The 23,814-nt window shown below is 42.0% G+C and overlaps 2 protein-coding genes across 2 annotated transcripts; both read right to left on the bottom strand.

The window, feature by feature from the left end:
- Positions 1-2,443: 2,443 nt before the first annotated feature.
- On the bottom strand, positions 2,444-8,106 carry BCL2L15 (BCL2 like 15). The gene is made up of 4 exons (XM_036768529.1): positions 7,860-8,106; positions 6,826-6,947; positions 4,241-4,465; positions 2,444-3,018 (listed from the first exon to the last, which is right to left on the bottom strand). Exons 1-4 carry the CDS (start codon positions 8,026-8,028, stop codon positions 2,992-2,994), a joined length of 543 nt encoding a protein of 180 aa, XP_036624424.1. The 5' UTR covers positions 8,029-8,106; the 3' UTR covers positions 2,444-2,991.
- Positions 8,107-15,045: 6,939 nt separating this feature from the next.
- Positions 15,046-23,552, bottom strand: AP4B1 (adaptor related protein complex 4 subunit beta 1). The gene is made up of 11 exons (XM_036769145.1): positions 23,469-23,552; positions 22,522-22,698; positions 21,984-22,208; positions 21,360-21,490; positions 20,804-20,951; positions 19,693-20,189; positions 18,523-18,606; positions 17,343-17,446; positions 16,319-16,526; positions 15,778-16,059; positions 15,046-15,519 (listed from the first exon to the last, which is right to left on the bottom strand). Exons 2-11 carry the CDS (start codon positions 22,632-22,634, stop codon positions 15,095-15,097), a joined length of 2,217 nt encoding a protein of 738 aa, XP_036625040.1. The 5' UTR covers positions 22,635-22,698; positions 23,469-23,552; the 3' UTR covers positions 15,046-15,094.
- Between the last annotated feature and the right edge of the window lie 262 nt (positions 23,553-23,814).

Below are 23,814 nucleotides of genomic sequence, written 5' to 3'. Positions count from 1 at the left end.
GGAACATGAAATTTTCCCACCTAGCTAACTCTGAGACTGGCTTTTGATACCCTGTGAATAATGTGAAATTTTGCTATATGATTGGCAGCTATATGATTGCCTAAAATCAAATGGAGCTGAAGGAGGTTTTCCCTATTATGGCTTAATGTCAGGTTAGTCTGTACCCTTGAGGGGACAGTCTTGATCTCATCATAACCACATCCCTCCTTTTCCTTTCACAGCAAAATTTCTATAATCAGGGTAGGTAAACATCTCTGAGTTGTTATAATAGGATACAAGTACAAGAGATCTTACTGTTTTCAATCTGAATACCATATCTTAAGCAACCAAGTAAATGAGTTCTTGGGCTTATCATCCATTTGCTAATAGTTATGTATGCATATATAAGATTAGGTCCTTGAAGTATCTTATTCTTTCAATATCCTCAATATCCTCAAAACAGGGGAATAAGACAAAGATGTAAAAGTTTTCTAATTAAATGGAGTAGTAAATTTTGAGAGAACAACAGGATCAGACTGTTTTCTCTCAGAACTAGGATATCTACATATCTGTATCTACACACCCACACACACACACACACACACACGCGCGCGCACACACACACACACGCACACACACACACACACACACACACACACACACACATACACACGGTTTCCAAATGTTTCTAATGGGATATACAGACCTTGAGAATGTTTAACTAACAAGTTCTAAAAACTGGGTTAGGGATTTTACATATAAAATTACACTGATGATTGCAAAGAAAATGAAATTATTTTCCCTATTTGAAGTCTCTGTCTGATAATATTAAGAAACAGAAGGACTTACTTTTCCAAGAATCATCTGACTACCTAAAACCTATGACTAAAAGCAGAATCTGGATATCTTACATCCAGAAATGATGAAAGAAAACCACCCTGATAGAATAAGAGGGCAAGGTGAAAATAGAAAGAAGCCTTGGATCTCCTCCTGAAAGAAACTTCAAAAACTCACAGGAACATCATGATCAGAATCCAGAGCTTCCAGACCAAAGGAAAAATACCTCAAGCAGTCAGAAAAAAAGAATTCAAGGAACGATAGTGACCGAGGAACCATAGTCAGTATCACACAAGATGATAAAAGAGTGGTGAGCACAAAATGCAAAAATGGACCTTTAATCAAATGGAGAACTTTCAAGCATTCCTGATGAAAAGAAGAAACTTTGAAATACAAACCCTGAAGTAAAGAGGAACATGAAAAGATAATACAGTCAAACAACTGGAAAAGACTTAATGAGGATAAAATATTTGCATTGTAACAGTGGAGGAAGATGATACAAGTGTCTCCTAACAACAGTGTTATCATCAGGGGTCACAGAGGGAGTCAAATACAATTAAGAGCCTGAAAGTGGTTCTTGTTATTTTGATGGTCTTGAAAGAAAAAAAGGAAAGGAAGGACCAAAAAAAAAATACACTAGGCAAGAAAAGGGGAGGAATAAGAGTGTCAACCTGAAAGAAAGAAGCCTACCAAAATAGCAAAAACTAGGGTCATTAATGGAGGCAAGGGAATTGCATTTTGGGGTCACCAGACAGCACCAGGTACTGAAGTGCCCAAGAGGAGCAGAGAGGGGTAGGGTTAAATACATATTTCAACAGGGAGGGAGTCTCAAGGAAGGCACAGGATGGAGAAACTATTACACAAGTTGGTTTGCATAAAAACTGAAGGTCCATAGAGCAGCATGGAGGAGGTTGGGGGGAGGAAGGAGTGACACCTGGTCACAACAGCAGGCTTGGGCTTCAGGTAGAGCAACAGGGAAACCAGTTTGGACCTGCTTCAATCATGGGGTCAGTTGGGATCAAAGTCAGGCAGCCCCCTCTGATATCTGCATTCAACATTCTTTTTTTTAAAACAGGTATTCTTCTCCTTGTCCTCCTTTAACTGATTTTGATCTTTCAGGCAATTTGCATCTCTGGGATCAAACAAAGTCAGATGCATTCATCAAGAGAAAACTTATTATCTACCATAATTGGGGGACACAAGTAGAAGTCTATACAAACAACCAAAAAGTAAGGAAAGTAGGTGTCACTTGTACCTCACTGAACTTACACAGAGTGAAATAAGCAGAACCAGGAGAATAATTTTTACTATAAAAACAATATTGTAAAAGTGAACAATTATGAAAGACTTAATAAATGAAAACTATCGAACACAATTCTAGAGGACCAGTGATTTAGAATGCTACCTACCTCCTGACAAAAAGATAATCAGCTAGATATGTGGAGTGAAACACTCATTTCTGGGCATGGCCAATGTGGAAATATATTTTGCTTGGCTATGTGTATTTATCAGAGGTTTTTTTTTCCCCCCCAGTGGAAGTGGAAGAGAGAGAAAGAGTGAGGGCAGATGCAAATTAATTGGAAAAAAAAGAAAATTTAATTTAAAAGAAAATACATGCAGTCGGGAGACAGTATTTTGTTCAAGGAAAAGCAAGGAGACCAGTGTTATTGGATCACAGAGTACATGGAGGGCAGAGGTTACAGTTTGAGTTCTACACATCAATGCAATTACAAGTCCCAATCCCAAATTACTTTTTTAAATAGGGGAAGTACCATCCCATAGATTTCCCAGAAATTCTTTTGGATGCATACTTAGTGCAAGAGTGTACAAATGCAAATCATGGGACAAGGCTGATTTTATAGATAGCCATTCATCTATGGGGTGTGATATGAGAATCCCCCTCCCTCAAAGCTTCTCTGACCAGTTGGGTCACAGTGCCTGAAATTCTTCCATTAAGAATGACTTCCTTTCGGTCTTGAAGATCTATTTTTGTCTGTTCATAAATTAAAACAGAGATTGAAAAATGCCTGTGGGTGTGAGGAATTTGCTCCATACCCATAGGAATCTGTAGAAGAGTAATTACACTTGGCTAATATTCAGGTGTTGAATAAGTGAACTCTTTCTTTCTTTATAACCAGAGGATGTTCAATCAGCCAGTCAAGGTTTAGATAATGGTCAATTGGGAACTGGTCTCAGATTCTCCTGCAAAAGAAATAAAAACCTTAAAGTCAAATGGATCTCATTTCTCAAAAACTTTTAAAAGAGAAATTTAGGAATTTCACCATGCCCCTGTCTGCAACCACCACCCCCCACCCCCCGCCCCGGGTGGCTCTGGATCAGCTCTGGAAAATATACCTCTCACAGGGACCTTTGATAATCTGTGTTAATGGAGGGGAGTAGTGCTTCAGATCATCCCAAAGAAAAGATCATGCAAAACTGTTTAGATCTGGCTGAATTATGCACTGTACAATTACTTTTCCAGCCTTTCAAATGCATTGGGTTTTGTTTTGCTTAGGTTTACCTTCAAATTAGTTTGCATTCCCTAACAACACATCAATTGGGGGTAGAAGATGGTTAGGGAATTTGTTAGAGGATAGGAGGAAGCCCAAAGGAAATTTAAATTTGCCACATATAATTCACAAATTAGATAATCCATGTGTAGAAAGGAAATTGAGAATTCACTGCAGAGGTAGACATAGGGAGATGGCCTTGGAGACCTGGATTCAAATCTTGCCCCTGACATGTACTTGCTCTGTGACTCTTGGGCAGCTCTCAATGCTCTAAGCAACTTGCTAAGACTATAAATTGCAGAGGTGATGACCTACATCAATAGTAGGCATTTCTTCACCAAGCTATTCCCTATACCAATGAAATCGCATGTTATAGATAGATACAGATATACACACACACATATACATAGAGGAATAAGCATTAGTAGGTATATATGCATATGTGTATGTATGTGTATAGACATATGTCTGTGTATATGCACATGCATATATCTATGCCTGTATGTATGTATTTACAATAGGGATGCCAGTCAAACCAGCTGGGGAGAGCTAGGTGACTTAAATTTTCAGTGTGAACATTTACTTCTTGGAAATGAGCAAACACTACAAATCAGGGTTTGATTTATCGTTTTGCTGATTTCTAGACAAGAATTTTATAAAGAAAATGTTAGTAATACAGATTAAACTTAAAAGCATACTGTTTGCACACTTTTTCCCCAGAAAGCTGGCTCATTAAACATTTGCCGGCATACCACTGGTTATAAACATCTACATTTGGAACCAACCACATAGAGGCTGAGCTGCTGGCAATAGGCCTGTCTAATCCCACAACCAGGAAATTAGTGACAGGGAAGAGGACAAAACAGAGTACAAACAGAAGACTAAAGCCCACCAGCGTTAGAGAGCACACTTACCCAACCACCCTGCCCTTCGATATACTGTCGAACACCTATGTTCTCGTTGATCATATCCCTCATGGGTCCGGCTAATTGACTGGCCCTCTGAGGGATTTTGTGACAGACAACCTGGAGCAGCTTCACAGACACAGCCAGAAAGGCCCTCTCATAGGCAAGGCTAGGCTCTTGGGCACACCATGTCTGACTGAGTGATTTCACTGTGTCCCGTAATACATCAACTACCTGGAGAAAAAAACATCAACAAATCAGTAAGCATGTATGAGATGTCTCCCATGCATTTGACACTATACTGTGCTGGGGATAAAAAAACAGACATTAAACTCCTGCCCTGAAGAAGCTTTTCGTTGGTAGGTAGATAGCAAAGGTGTGCATGTGTGTGTACATATATACATATATAATATAAAGAAAATAAATACAAACTAATTAGGGAACAACAAGGCACTAGCAGCTGGGGTGATCGAGAAACATTTCATGTAGAAAATGGTACTTGAGAACTGAGGATTGAATAAAAGTAGGCATTCTAAGAAATGGAGGTAAGAAAGGAGAGTAGAGGCGTGAAGTAGTGGGAGGTAGAGTAGTGTGAGGAATCACAAGAAGGCCACTTTGGCTAGGCTGGTAAGTGCATGAAGGGCAGTGTATGCTAAGGATGGAAGAGTGGTTTGGGGAGCTAAAGAAGTCTATTCAGCAAGGGAGTAACATTGTAGGATCTGGGCTTTAGGAAAATCATTCTGGCAGCTGTGTGAAAGGTGGGGCAAAACTGGAGGGCAGGGAGACCAGTTAGGAGGTGATTGCAATAGTCTAGGAGAGAGATGACAGGGGCTTAAACAAGGCGGTTGTCATGTCAGTGCAGAGAAGGAGATGGGAGAGATTTGGTGGAGGTCAATTAACAAGACTTGGCATCTGATTGGCTACACAGGCAGAGGAAGGAGTCCAGAGTGACTCCTCAGTTCCAGATGTAACTGACTAGAAGGTGAGCATTGCCGACAGAAATAAGGAAGTTTGGAAGAGGGGTGAATTTAGTAATGATAATAACAATAATATGTCTATTTTAAGATGCCAGAAGGACATGAAGCTGGATGTGTCCCACAGGCAGTTGGTAATGTGGCGCTGGAGTTTGGGAGAGAAACTAGGGCTAGATACAGAGATGTGGGAGTCATCTGCGTAGGCATCATCATCATAGAGATGCTAATGAGGTCAGCAAAGGAGAGAAAATGGAGCAGGGAAGGGAAGAGGTCCTCCAACAGTGCTGTGGGAGATGCTCACCACTAGGGAGAGGGATACGGATGATGATCCAACGAAAGAGACTGAAGAAAATGAAAAGAAAACAATGTCACAGGAACTCAGAAAGGAGAAAGTATCCAAGTTGAGAAGAGAGCGGTGGGCAGTGTCTAATGCCAGAGAGAGATAAACAAGAAGGGGGACTGAGGAAAAGCCATTATCAGATCTGGCAATTGAGAGATCACCGGTAACTTTGGAGAAACCAATTTCAGTGGACTGATGAGGCTGCAAGGTAGAAAGTTAGGTTGTAGAGACAAAGTGTTGTCAAGACCCAGGATATGTTAGTGAAAAATCCATGAGGCCATTTAACAGAGGGTGGGCATCCAGATTAATGGACTCTGCTGCTTCTGGAAGGGGACTGAGACAACACATCCAACACCACCTTGGGCAGAGATTGACTCTAGTAGCTGGGTTCTCCAAGCCCTGCCTTCAACAACATCTTCAAGGAAATATTGATTGACATTGCCCTGTTGGGCAAGGAACAATGCATAGTCGTAGTACGGGAAATCTTGTCTCCCGACTCCAATTAGTATACTGATGTATGACTGAATATGGCTTTGAGTATCTGTGAATTCTCATCCCTTACTCCATTGCTAATTCATCTGAAACCAATCCTCCTTTTGTACTGATTCCATAACTATAGAGAAAAGAAAAGGTGTCCTTTCTTTTAAGGAAATAAAACAAAACTGGATTGTCATGCAGAATGCCTCTAAAAAACAGGTTGGGTTTTTTTTTTAAGCTCTTTGCCCCCAAAAGTGTGTCATAAATGTTAGCTCTTCTACCCACAAGTCTAGATTAGCTCTCTAGAGCCAATTAGAACAAGTCTCATCCCATAGAATAATCCTTCAAATATCTGAAAACCTCTCATTCTTCTCTACTGAATCTCATTCCCACTTCCTTCAGTTAATCCCTACATAGCAAGATTTCTAGTCCCGTCACCATGCCCTTTGCCCCCAAACATGCCACTAAGAACAACAGAATAGTACACATTGGGTATGTCTGTGAAGTGTTCTATGGGAGGGCAGCAACATCCTTCCAGCTCAACTTGCAGTTGGCCCCTACAAAACTGTCAATGACTGAAAATTCTCTCTGAATTATGTGAACTTAAGAACCAAAGTGGGGTGAATCAGATGGCCTCTGAGGTCCTTTCCAGCTCTGAAATCCTATGATGCTTTGGGCTAATTTAAGCTTATTCCCAGCTTCAGAGATTTTAGAGCAGGGATTGACTGGGTTTGGGGCCTCACTTTTTCTATTGCTATAGTAGAACAAAGGGGTGAATAGTAGGCAAGGGTTAGAAATCTAACCTGTCCCTTGGTAACTTCTTCGATGACTCTGTTAGCAGATTGTTCCATTTCTCCATTGAACTGATCCCCTAGCATTCTAAGACGGGCAGCAATGATTGTCACATCAAAAGAGTGTGGCTCACCTGAGACAAAGGAAACACAGTCATCCTTCAGGGAATTCCCAAAGGGAATGGGTAAGTACCCTCTTAGTTTTAAATAATTTCAGCACTCTTCCCTCACAGATTCCCCCTCCTAATAATACTGGGATGGTCTGTCACCATCAACAGAGAATCTCTTCACTGAATTACCATGGTGTGTCACCTACCACAAAGGAGAAACAAATTTAACCCTCTTAATTTGCAAAACCCAACTAAACTTTGGCCAATGAAAAACAGAAAATTCTGGCTGGCGGGTGGCCTATTTTTACTTTTTGTAAACTACCTAATGTAAAAAAAAAAAAAAGTAAAAATAGGCCACCAGCCAGAATTTTCTGTTACCTAACAGGACAGCTAGGTGGTGCAATGGATATAGTAGTAGGCCTGGAGTCAGGAAGAATCATCTTCCTAAATTCAAATCTGGCCTCAGTTTCTTACTAGCTATGTAACCCTGGGCAAGTCACTTAACCTTGTTTGCCTTCATTTCCTTATCTGTAAAAGAAGCTGGAGAAAAAAATGGCAAGCCACTCCAGTATGTTTGCTAAGAAAACCACAAATGGGGTCACGAAGAGTCGTACATGACTGAACAACAACAACAAAACTCCCTAATAAAAAGGGGGGAAAAGACAATGCTAAAGACCTAAAAGGATGTGTCTAGTGGTCAGAGAGCTGGCATTGGAGGAAGGAAGACCACTGACATCCCCATCCCACATCTGACACATACTGGCTGTGCAACCTCCACAAGTCAGTTAATCCCTCAGTGCCCCAGGCCATTGTCCAAGACTATAAATTGTTGAGGAGGTGCTGACCTGCTTTAGTAGAGAAAGTTTCCTCATGGGATGGATGCAGTTCCTGTAATATAGAGTGTTAGCCATTACTTACTCAATCAGGAAGCCTTACCAAAATCTGGGACGTTGTTGTTATACACGCCTTGGGATTGGAAGACAACTCGGGGGTAACAATCATGGACGCTGCGGCCTTGTGCCACCGGTGGTGAATCCAAGAATTCAAAGAGCAGGTGTTCCACAATGTACTCAGTTTGTTCCTCAAAGGTCTGGGGAGTCTTCATTTTAGAGCTGTTTGCCTTGCTGAGTGGTAGCCTTTCCCGTAATCAAAGTGGCGTTCATTCACTTCAACAGGAAGTGAGACTAACTAGTGGCAAGTATTTTTGCCCCTTCTGGGTGATTCCCATTTATAATTGGTTGGATCTTCTTGGAGCCCTGCCCATCAAAATGAGTTTCCTGGCAACAGAATTGAGACCTTCCCTACCAAGCTGATGTAACACCCGGAAGTCTTGGTAATAACTCCCCTGTTGCTTATCATTGAGCTCCACTCTTAATTGCACAAAAAATTAATAAATGACTATATTAGGCAATGTTTCCTGGAAGAAAGTCTGTCTGTTAAACAACTTTTCTGAGATGTTCTCTACAAAGTCTTTCATGTTCTACTAGGCCTAAATACATGGTTCTTTTAGGCTCTGCCTATGTGACAGAAAAAAATTGCTTGTTTTCTATAACTGAGTCTCCCTCCCTAATATCTCTGTTTCTGCTAGGGTCAAATACAAACTCCTCTGTTTGGTCTTTAAACAATCTTGACTCTGATCTACCTTTCCAGTCTTATTATGTTTTAGTCCCCTTCATGCCCCCTCATAGAGTACACTTTACCATGAGAACCAGCCTTCTGGCTGTTCTACATACACAAGACTCATCTCCCTCTCTAGACCTTTGTACAGGCTATACCTCACACCTGAAATGTTGGTGAAAGGAGAGCAGCCAGGTGAGAGATCTCATGGATGGCTCTTCTGGTATAAGGACAATGCAACTATTCTATGGTGGACTTTGAGGGTCCATATCTATATGTTATGGATATTTCTATCTCTTCTAGTTTTTTGTGCTTTTCATGGCCAGGAGGGACCCCTGGGTTCCTTAGAGAAAACTCTAGCATTTCCTATGAAACCTATGAACAGCTTCAAACTAGTCATCTGAAAACCAACTTCACTAGTGATGTGCCTCCGAAGAGACTCATTGCCAAGCTGGCTGCAGGAGAACAAATCTTCCAGGTGTGGCAACTCTCAAATGTGGTACAAAGGTTGCAATCTGAATCTGGGAAGGGAAGGCCAGATCAACAAATTTACAGATCCTTGACATCATGAAGAAGGGTCTTTCCTTAGTGCATTATACTGTACTGTACTAGTATGTTGGTTGGATGAATGGCTCTTGGGACCCCTTGGATTTGCTACAGATGTAGCTTTACCACAAGGCACTGTAGAGAGATCATCTGGGACACAACCTTCATTTTACAGATTAAGAAACCATGTAAAATCAGAGATTTTAGGTAACTTATCCAATGTCACATGGCTAATAAGTAGCAAAGCTAGTATTTTAGATTATATCCTTTGATTCCATAATATCATACTACCTCTCTTATTCCAATAATATGATATCCTAAAGACAACTGGACTATGTCAAAGAAAATATGTATATATATAAAATATATAATTACTATATTCCTCATTTTTGGCACAAGAAGCAATTTTATCATTATTCTACAGCCAAGCAATTCCTAGTTTAGAAAGAGAAATATGTCCAAACTGGCACAGTTCCCTTATCCCTTTCTGACATGTCTCTACCCCAAGGTGATCTGAGGTAACATTGATGAAAATCTTAAATGAGGAAAAAAATCCTAAGAAAATGTTAAAATACAGTTTATCTATGATACAGTTTAGGGTTGACATTCCAGAACAGTCACTACTCAATTTCCCCCTTGACCACTCCCCTCAATGGCTGAAAGGGCTTCTTTCTAGTGATCCATATCATAACCATGAAACCAAAAAAAAAAAAAAAAGGATACTGCCCTTAGGTGGGCCAATCACTTCATGGTTGTAGGGAGACAATGATCCCAACTACAAAAAAATTAACACAGATTATCGACCTTAAGCTATTTCTCTAAGAAAGGCCTTCTCTTGGACTTCAGAGAAATATTTAATTCTTAATTATCTTCACTTGAATTAAAAAAGAGATACTTAATATGCTTCCATAACTATACCTTGGCATTTTCTGTAGGACGTAGAGTATATTTTTGCTATCAGCTCCCATGTCTTAAGGGTAAATATGTTATCTCTTAATCTTCAAGAATTTTTAAAAATTAATTTCATTGATGCTTTTTGGTTTTTATATCACTTCATTTCCCCAAATATATCTTTTACTAGCTCCTGGGGATGGGGGTGGGGCAGAGAAGGAAGTACTTCAATAAAATCGACCAATACATTAGCCAAATCTGGTAGTATATGATATATTCTACATCCCTGGTGTTCCACCTCTCCATAGAAAAAAAGGAGGGGAATTTGCTTGATTCTTCTCAGGGGCCAAGATGGGCTGTTGTAATTATGTAATACTGTTTCATTTTTAATACTTCTGTTTATACTCTTCTAGTTATTATGTATAGTTTTCCTGACTCAGATTATTTTATCCTGAATCATTTCACACCTTCCCAAGTTTCTGAATTCTTTATATTTGTCATTTCTTATGGTACAATAATATTTCTTTACATTCACATACAATAATTTGTTTAGCCATTTCCCAATAATGAACACTTATTTTCTTTTAAAAAAATTCTATTGATATATTTTGTTTTTATATCACCCTCATTTCTCATATACATTCCATTCCCAGAGAGCCATCTCTTATGACAAATTAGGAAGAGAAAGGAAAGAAAGAAGGAAGGAAGGAAGGAAGGAAGGAAGGAAAGACAGAGGGAAGGAAGAAGAAGAAAGGAAGGAAGGAAAGAAAGAGAGGAAAAAACCAGTTCAGAAAAACTAAGTAACATTTCAACCAAGTCCAAGTTTGCAAGTTCAACCAGTTTGTTTCCAGTTCTCTGTCGCCACAGAAAGCAGCTATGAATATGTTGGTATATACAGAGCAGTATTATCTCTGGGCCATAGAGTGCCTGGTCTGGAGTCAGGGAGACTCATCTTCCAGGGTTCAAATCCAACCTCAGACATTTACTAGCTGTGTGACCCTGGGCAAGTCATTTAACCCTGTTTGCCTCAGTTCCTCATCTGTAAAATGAGCTGGAGAAGGAAATGGCAAAACCACTCCAGTATCTTTGCCAAGAAAACTCTAAATGGGGGTCATGAAGAGTCGGACACCACTGAAAAATGACGCAACAACAAATCTGCCACTTATCACCCGTATGACTTTGGTAAGTCACTTGACCTCCAGTGGACCTGTTTCCTCTTCTGTAAAATGAGGGGCTCGTACTAGATTTTTTTCTGAGTCTCCTTCCACCTGTAAAGCTATGATCCACTAAATGAGTTAATGTGTGGGGAAACACTGAAAATGCATAAAACATTATTGAAATACAAGGTGGTGGCACCCTGATGTAATGAGAAAGCCTGATGGATTTAAAGACACAAGACATGGCTTCAGATCCTGCTCTGCTGCTTCACTGTCAGACCTTGGGACAAGTCCTTTCATCCTCATCTGTAAAATGAGAAGATGCAGTGGGTGACTTCTGAGGCCTCTTCCAACTCTAAATCGTATAATCTTAAGAAACACAGAGTTAACAAATCCTGATGAACGTGAACACGACGTATTTAAACACAAAAATTGTCCTGGAGTAGAAGTAAAACGCAAATACAAATAATTAGCAAGTCTTTTCAGCTCAACACCTGCTACCACACCCAGGAAGAAAAGGTCTTCATTACATGCTCAGGGCTCCATGAACTGCCAACTACAAATACTGGGGCAAAGGTTGGTTATGGTGAAGAAAGATACAATAGCATAAAGCAGGAAAATGACTTCCTTGTGGCTCTGTTGAGTCAATTTTTTCACCTGGACTTTTGGGGCTATGCCCTGTCCACAAAAGCAGCATTTAATGAGAGGATATGTAGGTCAGACAGGGGATAGTCAGGACCTGGAGGTCTGAGAGATGGATGGAGATAGACAGGACATGAGGGGAGGGGGTGGGGGCATCGAAGCAGTATCAGGAAGTAGGAGGATGTCTAGGCTTGTCAAGAGTAAGGAGGCAGAGGACCTCAAAGATACTCTGTTGGATTAAGAAGATCCAGGAGCAGGCAGCAGGAGTTTAGAGGCTATTATCTTAGTCCTTTCTAAGGTCAGGGGTTGGGGAGAGGCATGACTTTAGTCTTAGGGGAATTGATGTATAAAGGAGAGAAACAAGGTAGGGACAGTTATTGGAACTCAGAGGTACAAGGCAGAACTAGATTCCAAAGAATAAGGCAAAAACCAGTGTATACTAAAACCAAGCCAGAGAAAGAGCAATAAATAGAGAGTGGTAGAATTGGTCCCATAGTCTGGGACAGGGCTGAAACTAGGAAGCTAGGTGGCCTAGTGCATAAAGCGATGGACCTATATTCAGGAAGACTGGAGTTCAGACCTGGCTTCCGACATTTACCAGCTATGTGATGCTGGGCAAGTCACCTGATCTCTGGCTGCCTCAGTTGCAAAATGGGAGATAATAATAGTGCCTACTCCCACGGTGGTTATAAGGATCAAGATAACATGTAAAGCATTTTGGAAAACTTAAAGCGCTATGTGAGTGCCAGCTATTATTACTGCAAAGGTTAGAAGGTTACAGGAGCAGAAAGCCAAGCAGATAATTAGGTCCCCATTATATTTTAACTTCCTAGCAGTTTGGCTGAAACTAGGTACAGACCAATAGCTCACACCATATACCAAGATAGAGTTAAAATGGGTACATGATTTAGACATAAAGGGTAATGCCATAAACAAATTAGGGGAAAATAGACTAATTTACCTGTCAGAGCTATGAAGAAGGGAAGAATTTATGATCAGACAAGAAATAGACAGCATTACAGGATGTAAAATGGGCAATTTATGATTACATTAAATTAAAAACTTTTTCCACAAAGCCAATGCAGCCAACTTTAGAAGGAAAGTAAAAAACTGGGGAAAAATGTTTACAGCAGATTTCTCTGATAAAGGTCTCATTTCTCAAATATATAGGGAACTGAGTCAAGTTTATAAGAATATGAGTCATCTCCAGTTGCTAAATGGTCAAAGGAAGTTTTCAGAAGAAATCAAAGCTATTTATAGCCATATGAAAGAATGCTCCAAATCACTATTGATTAGAGAAGTGCAAATTAAAACAACTCTGAGGAACCATCTAACACCTATCACATTGGCTAACATGACAGAAAAGGAAAATGACAAATGTTCGGAGAAATGTAGGAAAATTTTAAACTGGACATATAAAATGCTGGCTATTATCTCAAACACTCCGTGTCTGAAATGGAACTCTTCTTTTCCCTCAAATCCACCCCTTCTTCCAAACTTTCCTCTTTCCACTCAGGATGCCCTCATTCTCCTAATCACCCAGGTTCACAATCCTGGAATCATCCTCGACTCCACACTCTCTCCTGGCACATATCCAATTAATTGTCAAGTCTTGCTCTACTATGTCTGTTGCATCAGTTCCCTCCCCTGCACTCAAAAAGCCAACACCCTGCTTTAAGCCCTCATCACCTCTCCGAGACTACCATCATCTCCTAATTTATCTCCCTGCCTCGAGTCTCCTCCCTTTCCAATTCATCCTCCTCACGGTGGACAAACTTGTTTTCCTAAAGCATAGGTCTGGCCGAGTCACTCGCTCAAAGAACTCTTCTGGCTACTTATTACCTTCAGTGAAACAGAACCCCCTCAGTTCAGCATTTAAAGGCCTTTATGGCCTATTTATAGCCCATTATACAATGGTCCCTTATGCACTCATCAGCCTAGCCAAACTGGTTCTTACTGTTCCTATCTCTTGCACAGGCTGTTCCCCATGCCAGGAATGCATTCCCTCTTCACCTCTGCCTCTAAGAATCTCCCAATTTCCTTCAAAACTAAGCTCAAAAGGCACATGCTTTTTCCCCACCAGATTACCTTGTATTTTCTTTGTACATACTTCTATGTGTACATGTTGTTTCGTCTAGTAGAACATAAACTCATTGAGGGCAAGGGCAGCTTCATTTTGTTTGCATGTCCCCAGGACCCGAGTTCCTGGCACAAAAACAGACACTAATTTACTAACTTCTGGTTGATTCATGCCACCTCTCCCATCTAGCACTTGCCACTTTAGGCTGCCTCTCCATTTTGAGAGGTGCTAGGCCTCTGTGCGCTTGGACAGACTGGTCTTCACCAGCTGAAAGCACCACCAGCATATGCTTAAGGTCCTTCTAGCTAGGGAGAAGCTGCTAGAGCAGTACTCTGTTGGCATAACCTCTTTCTCTTCATACTTTAGGTTAACATTTAGACTTTTGTTTCCTGAGCAATACAAAACACAAAAGAAGCAGCTCTAGGGCTGATCTCTATACCTTTAACCCATGGGACCCATGATCCAGATGGATTTCTAATGTTTTCCACACAATTGATTTGATAATGAAAAACACAGTGGGGGAAAAACCAGTTACTAGCATCTAAATACTTATATACCTTCAAGGAGATCATTAACATTAGGAAATGATGAAGGCCTGGATCTAGACAGACCCTCATGTCTAATTAGAAACAATGTTCAAGCCTCCACCAGAATGGCTTTATGCTTTCCTTTGTGTAGTGGAAGGGTCAAAAGGCCTAATGACTCATTGGGTGAACCTGATGAGTTACTTCCCCTTTCTGAGCAGCAAGGTCCTTCACCAACAAACTGGGGGACTGTGCACTGCCTGGCACCTGGTGCACGGGAACAGCTTTGAGGCATGAAAGAGAATTGGATCGCATCAAGAACCTGGGTTCCAGGCCTGGCTTGGCCACTCACTGATGTGCTTTAGAGCCAGTCAACCCCTCCCCCAGGCCTTTCTCATCTATGACATGAGGCAGCTGGAAAGATAAAGATCCTTCCAGCGCTAAGATTTCATGATTCTAAAATGCCAAATACTTTTATTACTTCTACATTTTTACCTACATCTCTTACTATCATGAATAAAGCTTCCCAGAACCAATGCATAGAGGTGCAGTCATCTGTAGAATAGAAAAATGACCTAAAAACCACCCAAGAATCCTGGTTCCTGGATGTCTACCTCCCCTTTCCTCTAATATTATTCAAACTTAAGAAATCTGAAAACAAATGACAAACTTGGATCATTATTTATGCCTCTTTACAAAGGCAGCAAGAATCTATCAAGATTTTATGCCCACAATTGTCCCAATCACAGTTTTTAATACAGAAATAAAGCTGTTCAGGGCTTCTGCCTTGGCCTGGCTTTGCTTCACTGAGAGGTGCACCCGTGATTGCTCAGGATCTAACAGCAGTTCTGTTAGGAAGAGGCATCCGGCACCATCCTGGGCACTAAGGTAGGCCTTCCAGGGCTGGACACCGGCCTTGCTCAAGGCAATGGTCTGGATGTTCACCATCTGCAAAGCTGTCTGGATGGTGTCAGGATGGGCTACTCCTTGCCAGGGTACAACTTCTTGGTGGGCCACTTCCAGGCTTAGCCAAGTTTTCTCAAACTGCTCAGCAGTTAGTTGGCCATTAGGAACCAGGAGGAAAGATCCAGAGTCAGACAGAGGCTGCAGCTCTTCTTTGTTCTCTGAAACCAAGGATCCTAAAATGAAAAGAAACAGACCCTTCTATAATAGACATGGTTAATAATAAATGCCTAAATCTCTAAAGTATAAGGCATTTTTCATCCTTGGAAACATGTTTGATAACCAGTACTCTGAAGTACACTGGTGGCTTCACTTAGATGAACTTTTCTCAATCAGAAAAATAATAAAAGCTGTCCTGTACTTTTTGGGAAAAAAGGATAACATATCATGGTAGGGTAATAATATAGGTCCTAAGGCTCTCTAAAAGTATTTACCTGATGCAGAAAGGACTCCAGTGCCAGAAAGTTCAGGGCCACGACACTCCGACAGCTGAGGTGAAGAGATGGCTGCCCAGCATGCTTTGCTATACATTGGCACTAATGTGTTGAACTCAGAGACCCAGCTATTTACGGGTCTTTCTGCTTGGTCTTCCAGGAGCCCGAGAGAAGGGTCAGACTTGGGGCTACATAGGATTCGCTTCACCTCATCAATGCCAGTTAAGAGAAGCCGATAGTAGAAGAGCCCTCGGTCCCTCACTGCCATATCCTTTTCCTCCTCTAGGAGAGAAAATCAAAGAGATGCAAATGACTTTGACATTCTCTTACTATCCTTGTGCTATACATATTCTACTCTGATGTAAACATGAAAAAAGTAAAAAAGAAGGAGAGGAAAAACTAAAAACAAGAGAGGGAAAAAGAGCCAGGAAGGCAGAACTAGTTTCTTCTTAGAGTCCAGACATATTCTGTCAACAAGCCAGAGTCACAGAGACTATCATTGCTGGTTCAGGGCAGGTGCTATTCCTCCCAAGAGACCCACCTATGCAGTAATATAGCAGACGCCCCAGCATGTCCTGGCACTCGGCAGGCCTGGAGAGAAAGAGGCGCAGCAGTGCTGTCAATAACTCCATCTTAACTGCTGGAAATGTCTCTGCCTTCACGTTTTCCACAAAATCCTCCAACACATATGGAGCATTTGGGATTGTTTCTCCATGTACTCCAAGAAGCCAGATGAGCGCCTGCTTTCCCTAGGGAATCAAGGAAGTAAGAAGAGGCCTGTAAAGTGCAGGACACAAAGGGACAGATGATAGTCAGCTTGGCCTCTCCTAGCACAGGGGAAAAGGTATAACCTTCTAGTTTGGCTATCGCTGCCGATTCTCTCCACTAGAGCCTGCCGTAAAGGAGGTACATACACCACCACACCGAAGGGACTAAATAAGAGAATGCTGCCAAGGCTCCCAGAGCCTGGGTTTATTTGGCAGGATGGTTTCCTAAGCTTTGAGGCCAGCGTGCCTAATTTATCTAATGTTTCAAATGACTTCCAAATGAACTTCGCTAACAACGACCACAACAGCTAATGTTTATATGGTGCTTTAAGGTCTGCAAAGTGTCTTAATGTATCACATTTGACCTTCCCAACAACTGGGAAGATAGGTACTATTATTATCCCATTTTACAGACAAGGAAATTGATGCTGCCAAAGGTGTGACTAGCCCAGGATCAAACAGACAGGAAGTATCTGAGGAAGAATTTGAGCTCATGTCTTCCTGACTCCACATGCTGTATTCTATCCACTACACCTCAGAGCTCCCTCATTAAATTACCTTACTAAAATTACTTCCAAAGTTTAGAAGATGATAGTGGAATTCTCAAAAACATGTGGCCCCAAACTGCTCGAAAGCACAATTATAGCACATTGTTTGTGACTCAAACACATAAATTAATTCTAAAAGACCCCATTTCAGACCCTAGTTGGGAAGGTGCTAAAATACCAATTCAATACCAATGCCCTCCCAAGCATCCCACTCTCCTCCTCCTTGGAGAAAATAAGGCTGAGACTGTACCTCGCTATCCTGGATATTCTCCTCACAGCCGGGTAGAGCCTGACACACAGCCTCAGTGCATTGAGGACAAAGCCAAACCAGGTTTCGGAAAGTCTGTACAACCGCTACAGCAAAACACAAAACACCATAAAAGTTTTAAGTCTCAAATATAAAAGGAAACCAAAGTCAGGCATTCATTCACATCAAAGCTCTATAGGGATGTCTGTAAAATCTCCTGGGACTTAAAAAAAAATGAATTTTTCCTGGGATTGTCTGGGAAGCATCTGCCAGGCAAACGTTTCCCAACATTAGTCTTCTTATCATTAGATCAGAGAAAATAGATTTCTTCTTTAGACTACAATATTACTAATTCTAATCCAGTGACAAAGCAGAAAAAATAATGGATCCTATTATAACTCTTCATTTGGGTCATGGTTCCAGGAAGTAATGATAGTTAATAGCTACCATTTACATAGCATTTTGACATTTGCAAAATGCTTTATATATTACCTCATTTGATTTCATTTAAATATATTATCTCATTTGAAGAAGATGACTGGTATGAAACCCAAACAAAGCCATCTATAGCAAATTCATACCAGGGGACTGTGCTAAGACTTCTTTGATATTTTGAGAGACATAAAGAACTCAAAAGAGACACAGAGCTCCACATACCTCTCTGATATCAAGCCCAAGAGAAACACAGAGAGCAAATTAGAGAATCCTTGAGCAATTTTATGGAACACCACTTGTCTAAAAATCATGGTTTAAATTAAGCAGATAACTTAAAAAAATAAACAGGAGAGCAATATCCTCATCTAAAGGGGAGTAACAGCCAAGAAAAAAAGGCTGCACAGTGTAGCCTCCATTTGAGAAACACTAAGATTTTGGGCTTGGCTCCTCCCCTGGCTACTGCTGCTAAGCTGGGCTCCTGGATTCATAGCCACACCTGAATGAATTTGTGCAGTGGCTGGATGAAGCATTTATGAAAAACTTGTTGAGAGATGCCTGGAAGAGTGAAAGAAGCCTCTGTACACGAAATAGAAGGCGGGAAGAGGAAGGAAGGGAATGGCCTGAAGCTTTCCTAACACCAATCAGGAGAGAAAGGACTACATTCTGCAGGTTCTGGACTGTAGAATTTCCACCTAGGCCCACCTTAAAACCGCATTGTTGGCAAAGAATGTAGCTAGACAGCAATTACCTGAGGTGATGTGCTCCTGCCTGAGCACCAGCAGCTCTGTTAGGATCTGAACACACTGATCTGTGTAGGTCCTCGCAATGCCACCTACCAAGGAAGGGAAGGCAAAAGCAGTTGTAAAATAAGAAATAATCACCAAGTACAACTGAGTGACTAAGAATCTGAACACTGGACAATCTTCTTTAAGCCAAAGACGGAGTGGGCTAGAGTCACAGGCTTACAGATGTATTCTAGCAAAGTTGACTGTAAACTGAACTTCGCTTAAAAAAAATTCCTATTTTTTCATTGATTCTCACTATAACCTTAGGGATTCTTGGGGGCAAAAATCTCTTATTAAAAAAATGAGTTGCAAACTTTAGCCAAAAAAAAAAAAGCATTTTTAAGGTGGCAGCTTAGAGGCATTCTGGATGTCACAGATAAGCAAAGTCTAGAAATGTACCTGTTAATAGTACTCTGTGGCAATTTCCTGACTCCAGGTCCTACTCTCCACCATTATCAATCTCTCCTTTCCCCTACAAAAAACCAAGAGATTTTTTTTTTCCCTATGTCAAAGGATCCCCCTAATGCTATGCCTAAAGCTTTAAAATTTTAGCTCCTCTCCTTTGTCCAGGTACTTATAATAGTTCAACAGAAGCAATAGTTCAACTAGAACTACAGTGCTAGGCAATGTCAAAAGGTGCCACCGTTTAGCACAAGATATTACTGCCTTAAAATTCTAGGGAGTTTGTAGGGGTCAGGAGAACTCATATCTAGTCCCAGCTTGTTTATTTAGGCAAATTCCTAAACTTTTTGTACCTCAGGTTCTCCATCTAGAAAATGGGAATTGCAATATCTATTCTACCTGCCTTTTAGGGATTTTTGAGAATAATACGAGTATAGTAATTTGAAAAGTATACAATTTTATTCAAATGCAAGATATTATAAACTCTAAATGCTTTATCTTGAGTTCATTTAAAATGAGGACTATCTAAAATCCCTTAGGGCTATAGCGAGTTTAGTCCTGAACAGGCCCTACTTTGCTAATATGTATCAGCAATTGTGAGTCATCTGCTCAGTTCTTTATTGAAAGCCTTGTTACCTCTGAAGTTTGCCCTTGAGTCTTTGATGTTCCTCTGGTCATAGCTTTCTAGCTGGCCCATCTGGCCCCAGAGGGAAAAGCAGCAGACACTTTACCTATGGCAAAGATGGCAGCCTGTGCTAGGTCAGCTGATACATCAGTGCAATAATCCCGGAGCTCGTCTAGCACCTGCTGGACATTCTCATCATTCACTAGCTCGCACAGAACTTCCACTTTCTGCAGTTTGATGTAGTGTGGCTCTGAGTAGGAGCAGAAGAACTTTTTGTAGTGGCTACTGAAGTGGCCGGGCAGACTACGTAGGATCCGTCGCACATGGCAGAGAGCAGCAAAACAGAGCTCCCGGCTCTCTGAGGAACAGGCAGTCAGCAATGGCCCCTTGACTCTAACGAGCACATCTGTCTGTACATGGGGGAATTCTTTTGCCAAAACAAGAAAGAGTTTGGTGGCTGCCATCACCACAGCTGGGCTGCTGCTCTGAAGAGAACTGTCCAACAAATTGAGGATGGCAAAGAGTTCCTCCTCACTTCGGGGTTGGTAGCGTAACAGAAAGCCCAGCACCTCAGCCTGGCCCCATTGGTCCAGGTCTGGCATTCTGCTCCGGAGAGAAAATAAAGTTACTGTTTTGGCACCAAAAGCACAATTCCTTCTCTGCAGCCACACCATGTCTAATGAACTGTTTAAAATAGGGAAGAATGTTTAAAATAAGTTCTGATGGAAGAACACAGAGCTTTAAACAAGCTTATACAGTACAGCGTCCCTCTTAAACAGGACCATAGGCTCTTCCTCAAGAGGGATGCTATCCTGTATAAACATTAACGCTTATGCAAAATTGCCTTTAAAACCATAAGCAACTGCATAATGCTCACCTGGCTAGGATCAAGGGCTTAATCTTTGGCCTTGGATTCAGATTCTCCACAGCTTAAGGTAGCCCAAGTAACTTAACTGAGAAGTATGTGTAGGAGGGGGGGCGTTTAGCAATATAATGGCTCTAAAACAAGATGGGCCCTAACATCTCACAGGGAGCACTCCTGCTTACAACTCTGTATGTGGACAGAAAAGCTCAAAGAAAAGCACTGTTTTTTGTTCAATGAATTGTGGGGAAGTTGATAACTATGGTCCTCTTCACTCCCCCAGGGAAAACTGTTCAAGAATTCTCCTCTATATGGCACAACCACCAAGAGGAATCCCCCATCTCAACATACAAACCGATTTAAGAGGTGGTGGGCAATGGGTTTATTGATAACAACGCCTCCTTCATGCTTCAAAATCTCCTCCAGAGCTCTCAGGCAATTCACCACTACAATGGGATCCTGGTCTCGAAGAAGACTGTATAATTCGTTTACCAGGGTGCCATCTATAATGAAACACAGAGGAGCAAAAATTTCCAGCAAAGAAGAAAATCTTCAGTCACAGGAATGGAAATAGGTAATAGATCCGGGCATACCCAGCAGAAAACCTGTTATAAAAATGAGAGTGGCAACCCCAGAATGTAAAGCGACAAATCCTGATCTCCAGGTTAGCCTAAGTAGATAATGCTAAGGATCTCATTTGGTTTCATGATGGTTCTAACCTCATAAAACACTAAGAACTGTATATTAATTGAAGGCCTCAGGGCACAGAAGCAAATCTCATTCAACAGTTCATCATATTTCACAAGGAAAGTTTTCAATATTTCTTTCTAGTGAAAACACAACTTCTTACTGTCCTAAACACTATGGATAGTCAGTAAATACTCATAATGATGGGAAGGACTGCCACTTACCCACTTCAGAGTCTCCATGGAGATTATACATCTTTGCACAGCCAAGAACTGCCACCCTCCTGACATAGGAGGCTTTATCCCGAAGGCCATTCAAAATAGGTTGTTGGATATACTCTTGTACTCCAGGCATCCTATGCAAAAAACTCTGGAGTCAGCTAGGCTTCGAAGACTTGACTTGATTCGGTACCTACAACACTTGGGTCACAGAGGCTTGAGGGAACACTTTACAATGCAAAACCTGGTAATGTGCCATCTAATCAGGAAATAAAGGAGAAGACCTCTTTCTAACTCTGAATGCCACCACTGTCTGATTTCTGAAGGGAATTCTATGGGAGAAGCATCAAAAAGCTCATGTTTACAATTACTTAGAAGTCTTCAACAAAAATAAAGGAATCAGACTTTAAGAATGAAAAAAGAAAATCTCACATTGATATAACCGTACTATACGTTTTCTAAAACAAACCAGGGGTAGATGTGAGGGACAATATCTTCCCCAGTGCAATAAGATCACAAATAAGTTGAGCTTATTTCACACTTCTTCTTGATTCCCTAATTATACCAGCAGAAAACTAGAGCTGGGAGAAGGACTGGGGTGGTCGGGGAGAAAACAGGGAGAGCACTTACCTAAGGCTGCACATGCTCCTGAGGGCCAATCCTCGGACCATGGGGTTGGGGTCTGAGCAGTCCTTGCACAGTGTATTGATGGCCAGAAGAGCAAGGTCTGGTTTTAGGGGGGCATACGTGCACATGTACAGATACACTAACTTCTTCTGTACAATGTCCCCAGTAGCACTGGCTTTCACCATTTCCATGAAGATGTTGGACATATCCACACCTTGAGTCATATGCCTAAAACCAAGATATCAATGAAAATAGAAAAAACAAAATTCCCAAAGTTACGACAGCAGGGATTTCGAAGTTTGTTTTCATGAGCGTATGTCTTATTTTCCCAATTAGATTCTTAAAAGGATGTGACTAGGTTTTCAGTATCTTTTGTCATCCCAACAGGGTCTGCTCCATAACCTTTACTTACTGAAGGGACAGCTCAGGAATTCGTTTCTCCAGAATTAGGCAAGATTGCTCAAATGGAAGTGGGTACGCAGAGGGGAGTGACAGGAGTGGACAAGAGCAAGCAGGAGGAAAAGCACAAGAAGACTGGTACCTGATAACCCTCTGGATGACATTCCGGTACCGAGGCCTATCCGCTTGAATGTGGGGGTTACACAGAGCTTTCTTCAGTTCCTTTACTACATCCTCCGAGCCTAGGTATGGCATTTCTGCAGGCAATCTCTGAGGCACTTCCTACAGTCTATAATGCAGGCTGTGCTGATGGGGGGACCTGCAGTAGAAAGGAAACCTCTTTAGATGGGAGGACATAAGTAAGTTGGGACATCGCTTTCCCCAAGGACCCGGGCACCCTGGTTATCAGACTGCTAATGCTACCATCAACTACAGAATCAGAAAAGTTAGAGCTATAAGAGGCCTTGGAAATAATCTAGACCAACTCCTTCACCCAGTGCACAGTAGGCACTCAACAGATGCTGGTCAGATGAGAAAACTGCAGCACGGCACCATTAAAAACAAGCTGAAGACTTGGATTTAAGTCCTGGCTCTGCCACTTTTGTGGAGGGCGCCTCAGCTTCCTCGTCTGTAAAATAAGCAGTTCATTTATCTGACAAGCATTTACTAAATGCCTACTCGGGGCCGGGTGCTGGGGGTAAGAGACAGAAATGAAACAGTGTCTGCACTCAAGGAGCTCACGTTCTAACGAAGAAAACACGTACATATGGAACTAAATACAAAGTATGGACAAAATGATTTGCATCCGGGGCTATCAGAGTGGCACTGGAGTGGAAGCATGAGCTGGATGGCGTCCCAAGGTCCCTTTCGGCGCTAAATCTAGGGTCTGTGACCCGATAACTTGGCCAAGGCCAAGGCCACTTCCCCCAACGAGCAAGTGCCAATCTCATTTTACAGGTGAAGAAACTGAGGCCCAGAGGAAAGGCATGACTTGCCTAGGGTCACTCGGTCAGGAAAGGGCAGCCGAGCCGAACCTCCCACCCGCGTCCTCCCTTCACAGGCTCCCCTTCCCCCCAGTTGGCCCCCCACCTTCGCCCACGACCTCCCCAGTCACCAGGAGTCCCCGCCCTCTTCGGCCCGAAGCCGCCTTGCGCCCCGCGTCCGGATGTTTCCGCCCGCCCTCCGGAAGTCCCGCCTCCTTCCCTTCTCGAGCCCACGGAGACGCTGCCGCCCCTGCCACTCACTGGAGCCCAGCCCCCCTCCCCCTACGCTCCCCACCCCTAGGCCGACTAGAACCGTCCTTTTCACCGCCCACTACGCAGCCGAAGCCGCGGGAACTGTCAAGCTCTCCCAGCCGCCAGATCCAGCAAGGGCGGATCTTAGCTATCCGAGATCGACTAGTACGGTCTAGGTTTCCTCCGGGCCCCGCCCTGCC

Source organism: Trichosurus vulpecula, chromosome 7 (genome assembly GCF_011100635.1).
Source record: "Trichosurus vulpecula isolate mTriVul1 chromosome 7, mTriVul1.pri, whole genome shotgun sequence".
NCBI lineage: Eukaryota > Metazoa > Chordata > Mammalia > Diprotodontia > Phalangeridae > Trichosurus > Trichosurus vulpecula.
The sequence above is the reverse complement of the archived record's forward strand: the minus strand, read 5'-3'. Positions and strand labels throughout refer to the sequence as shown.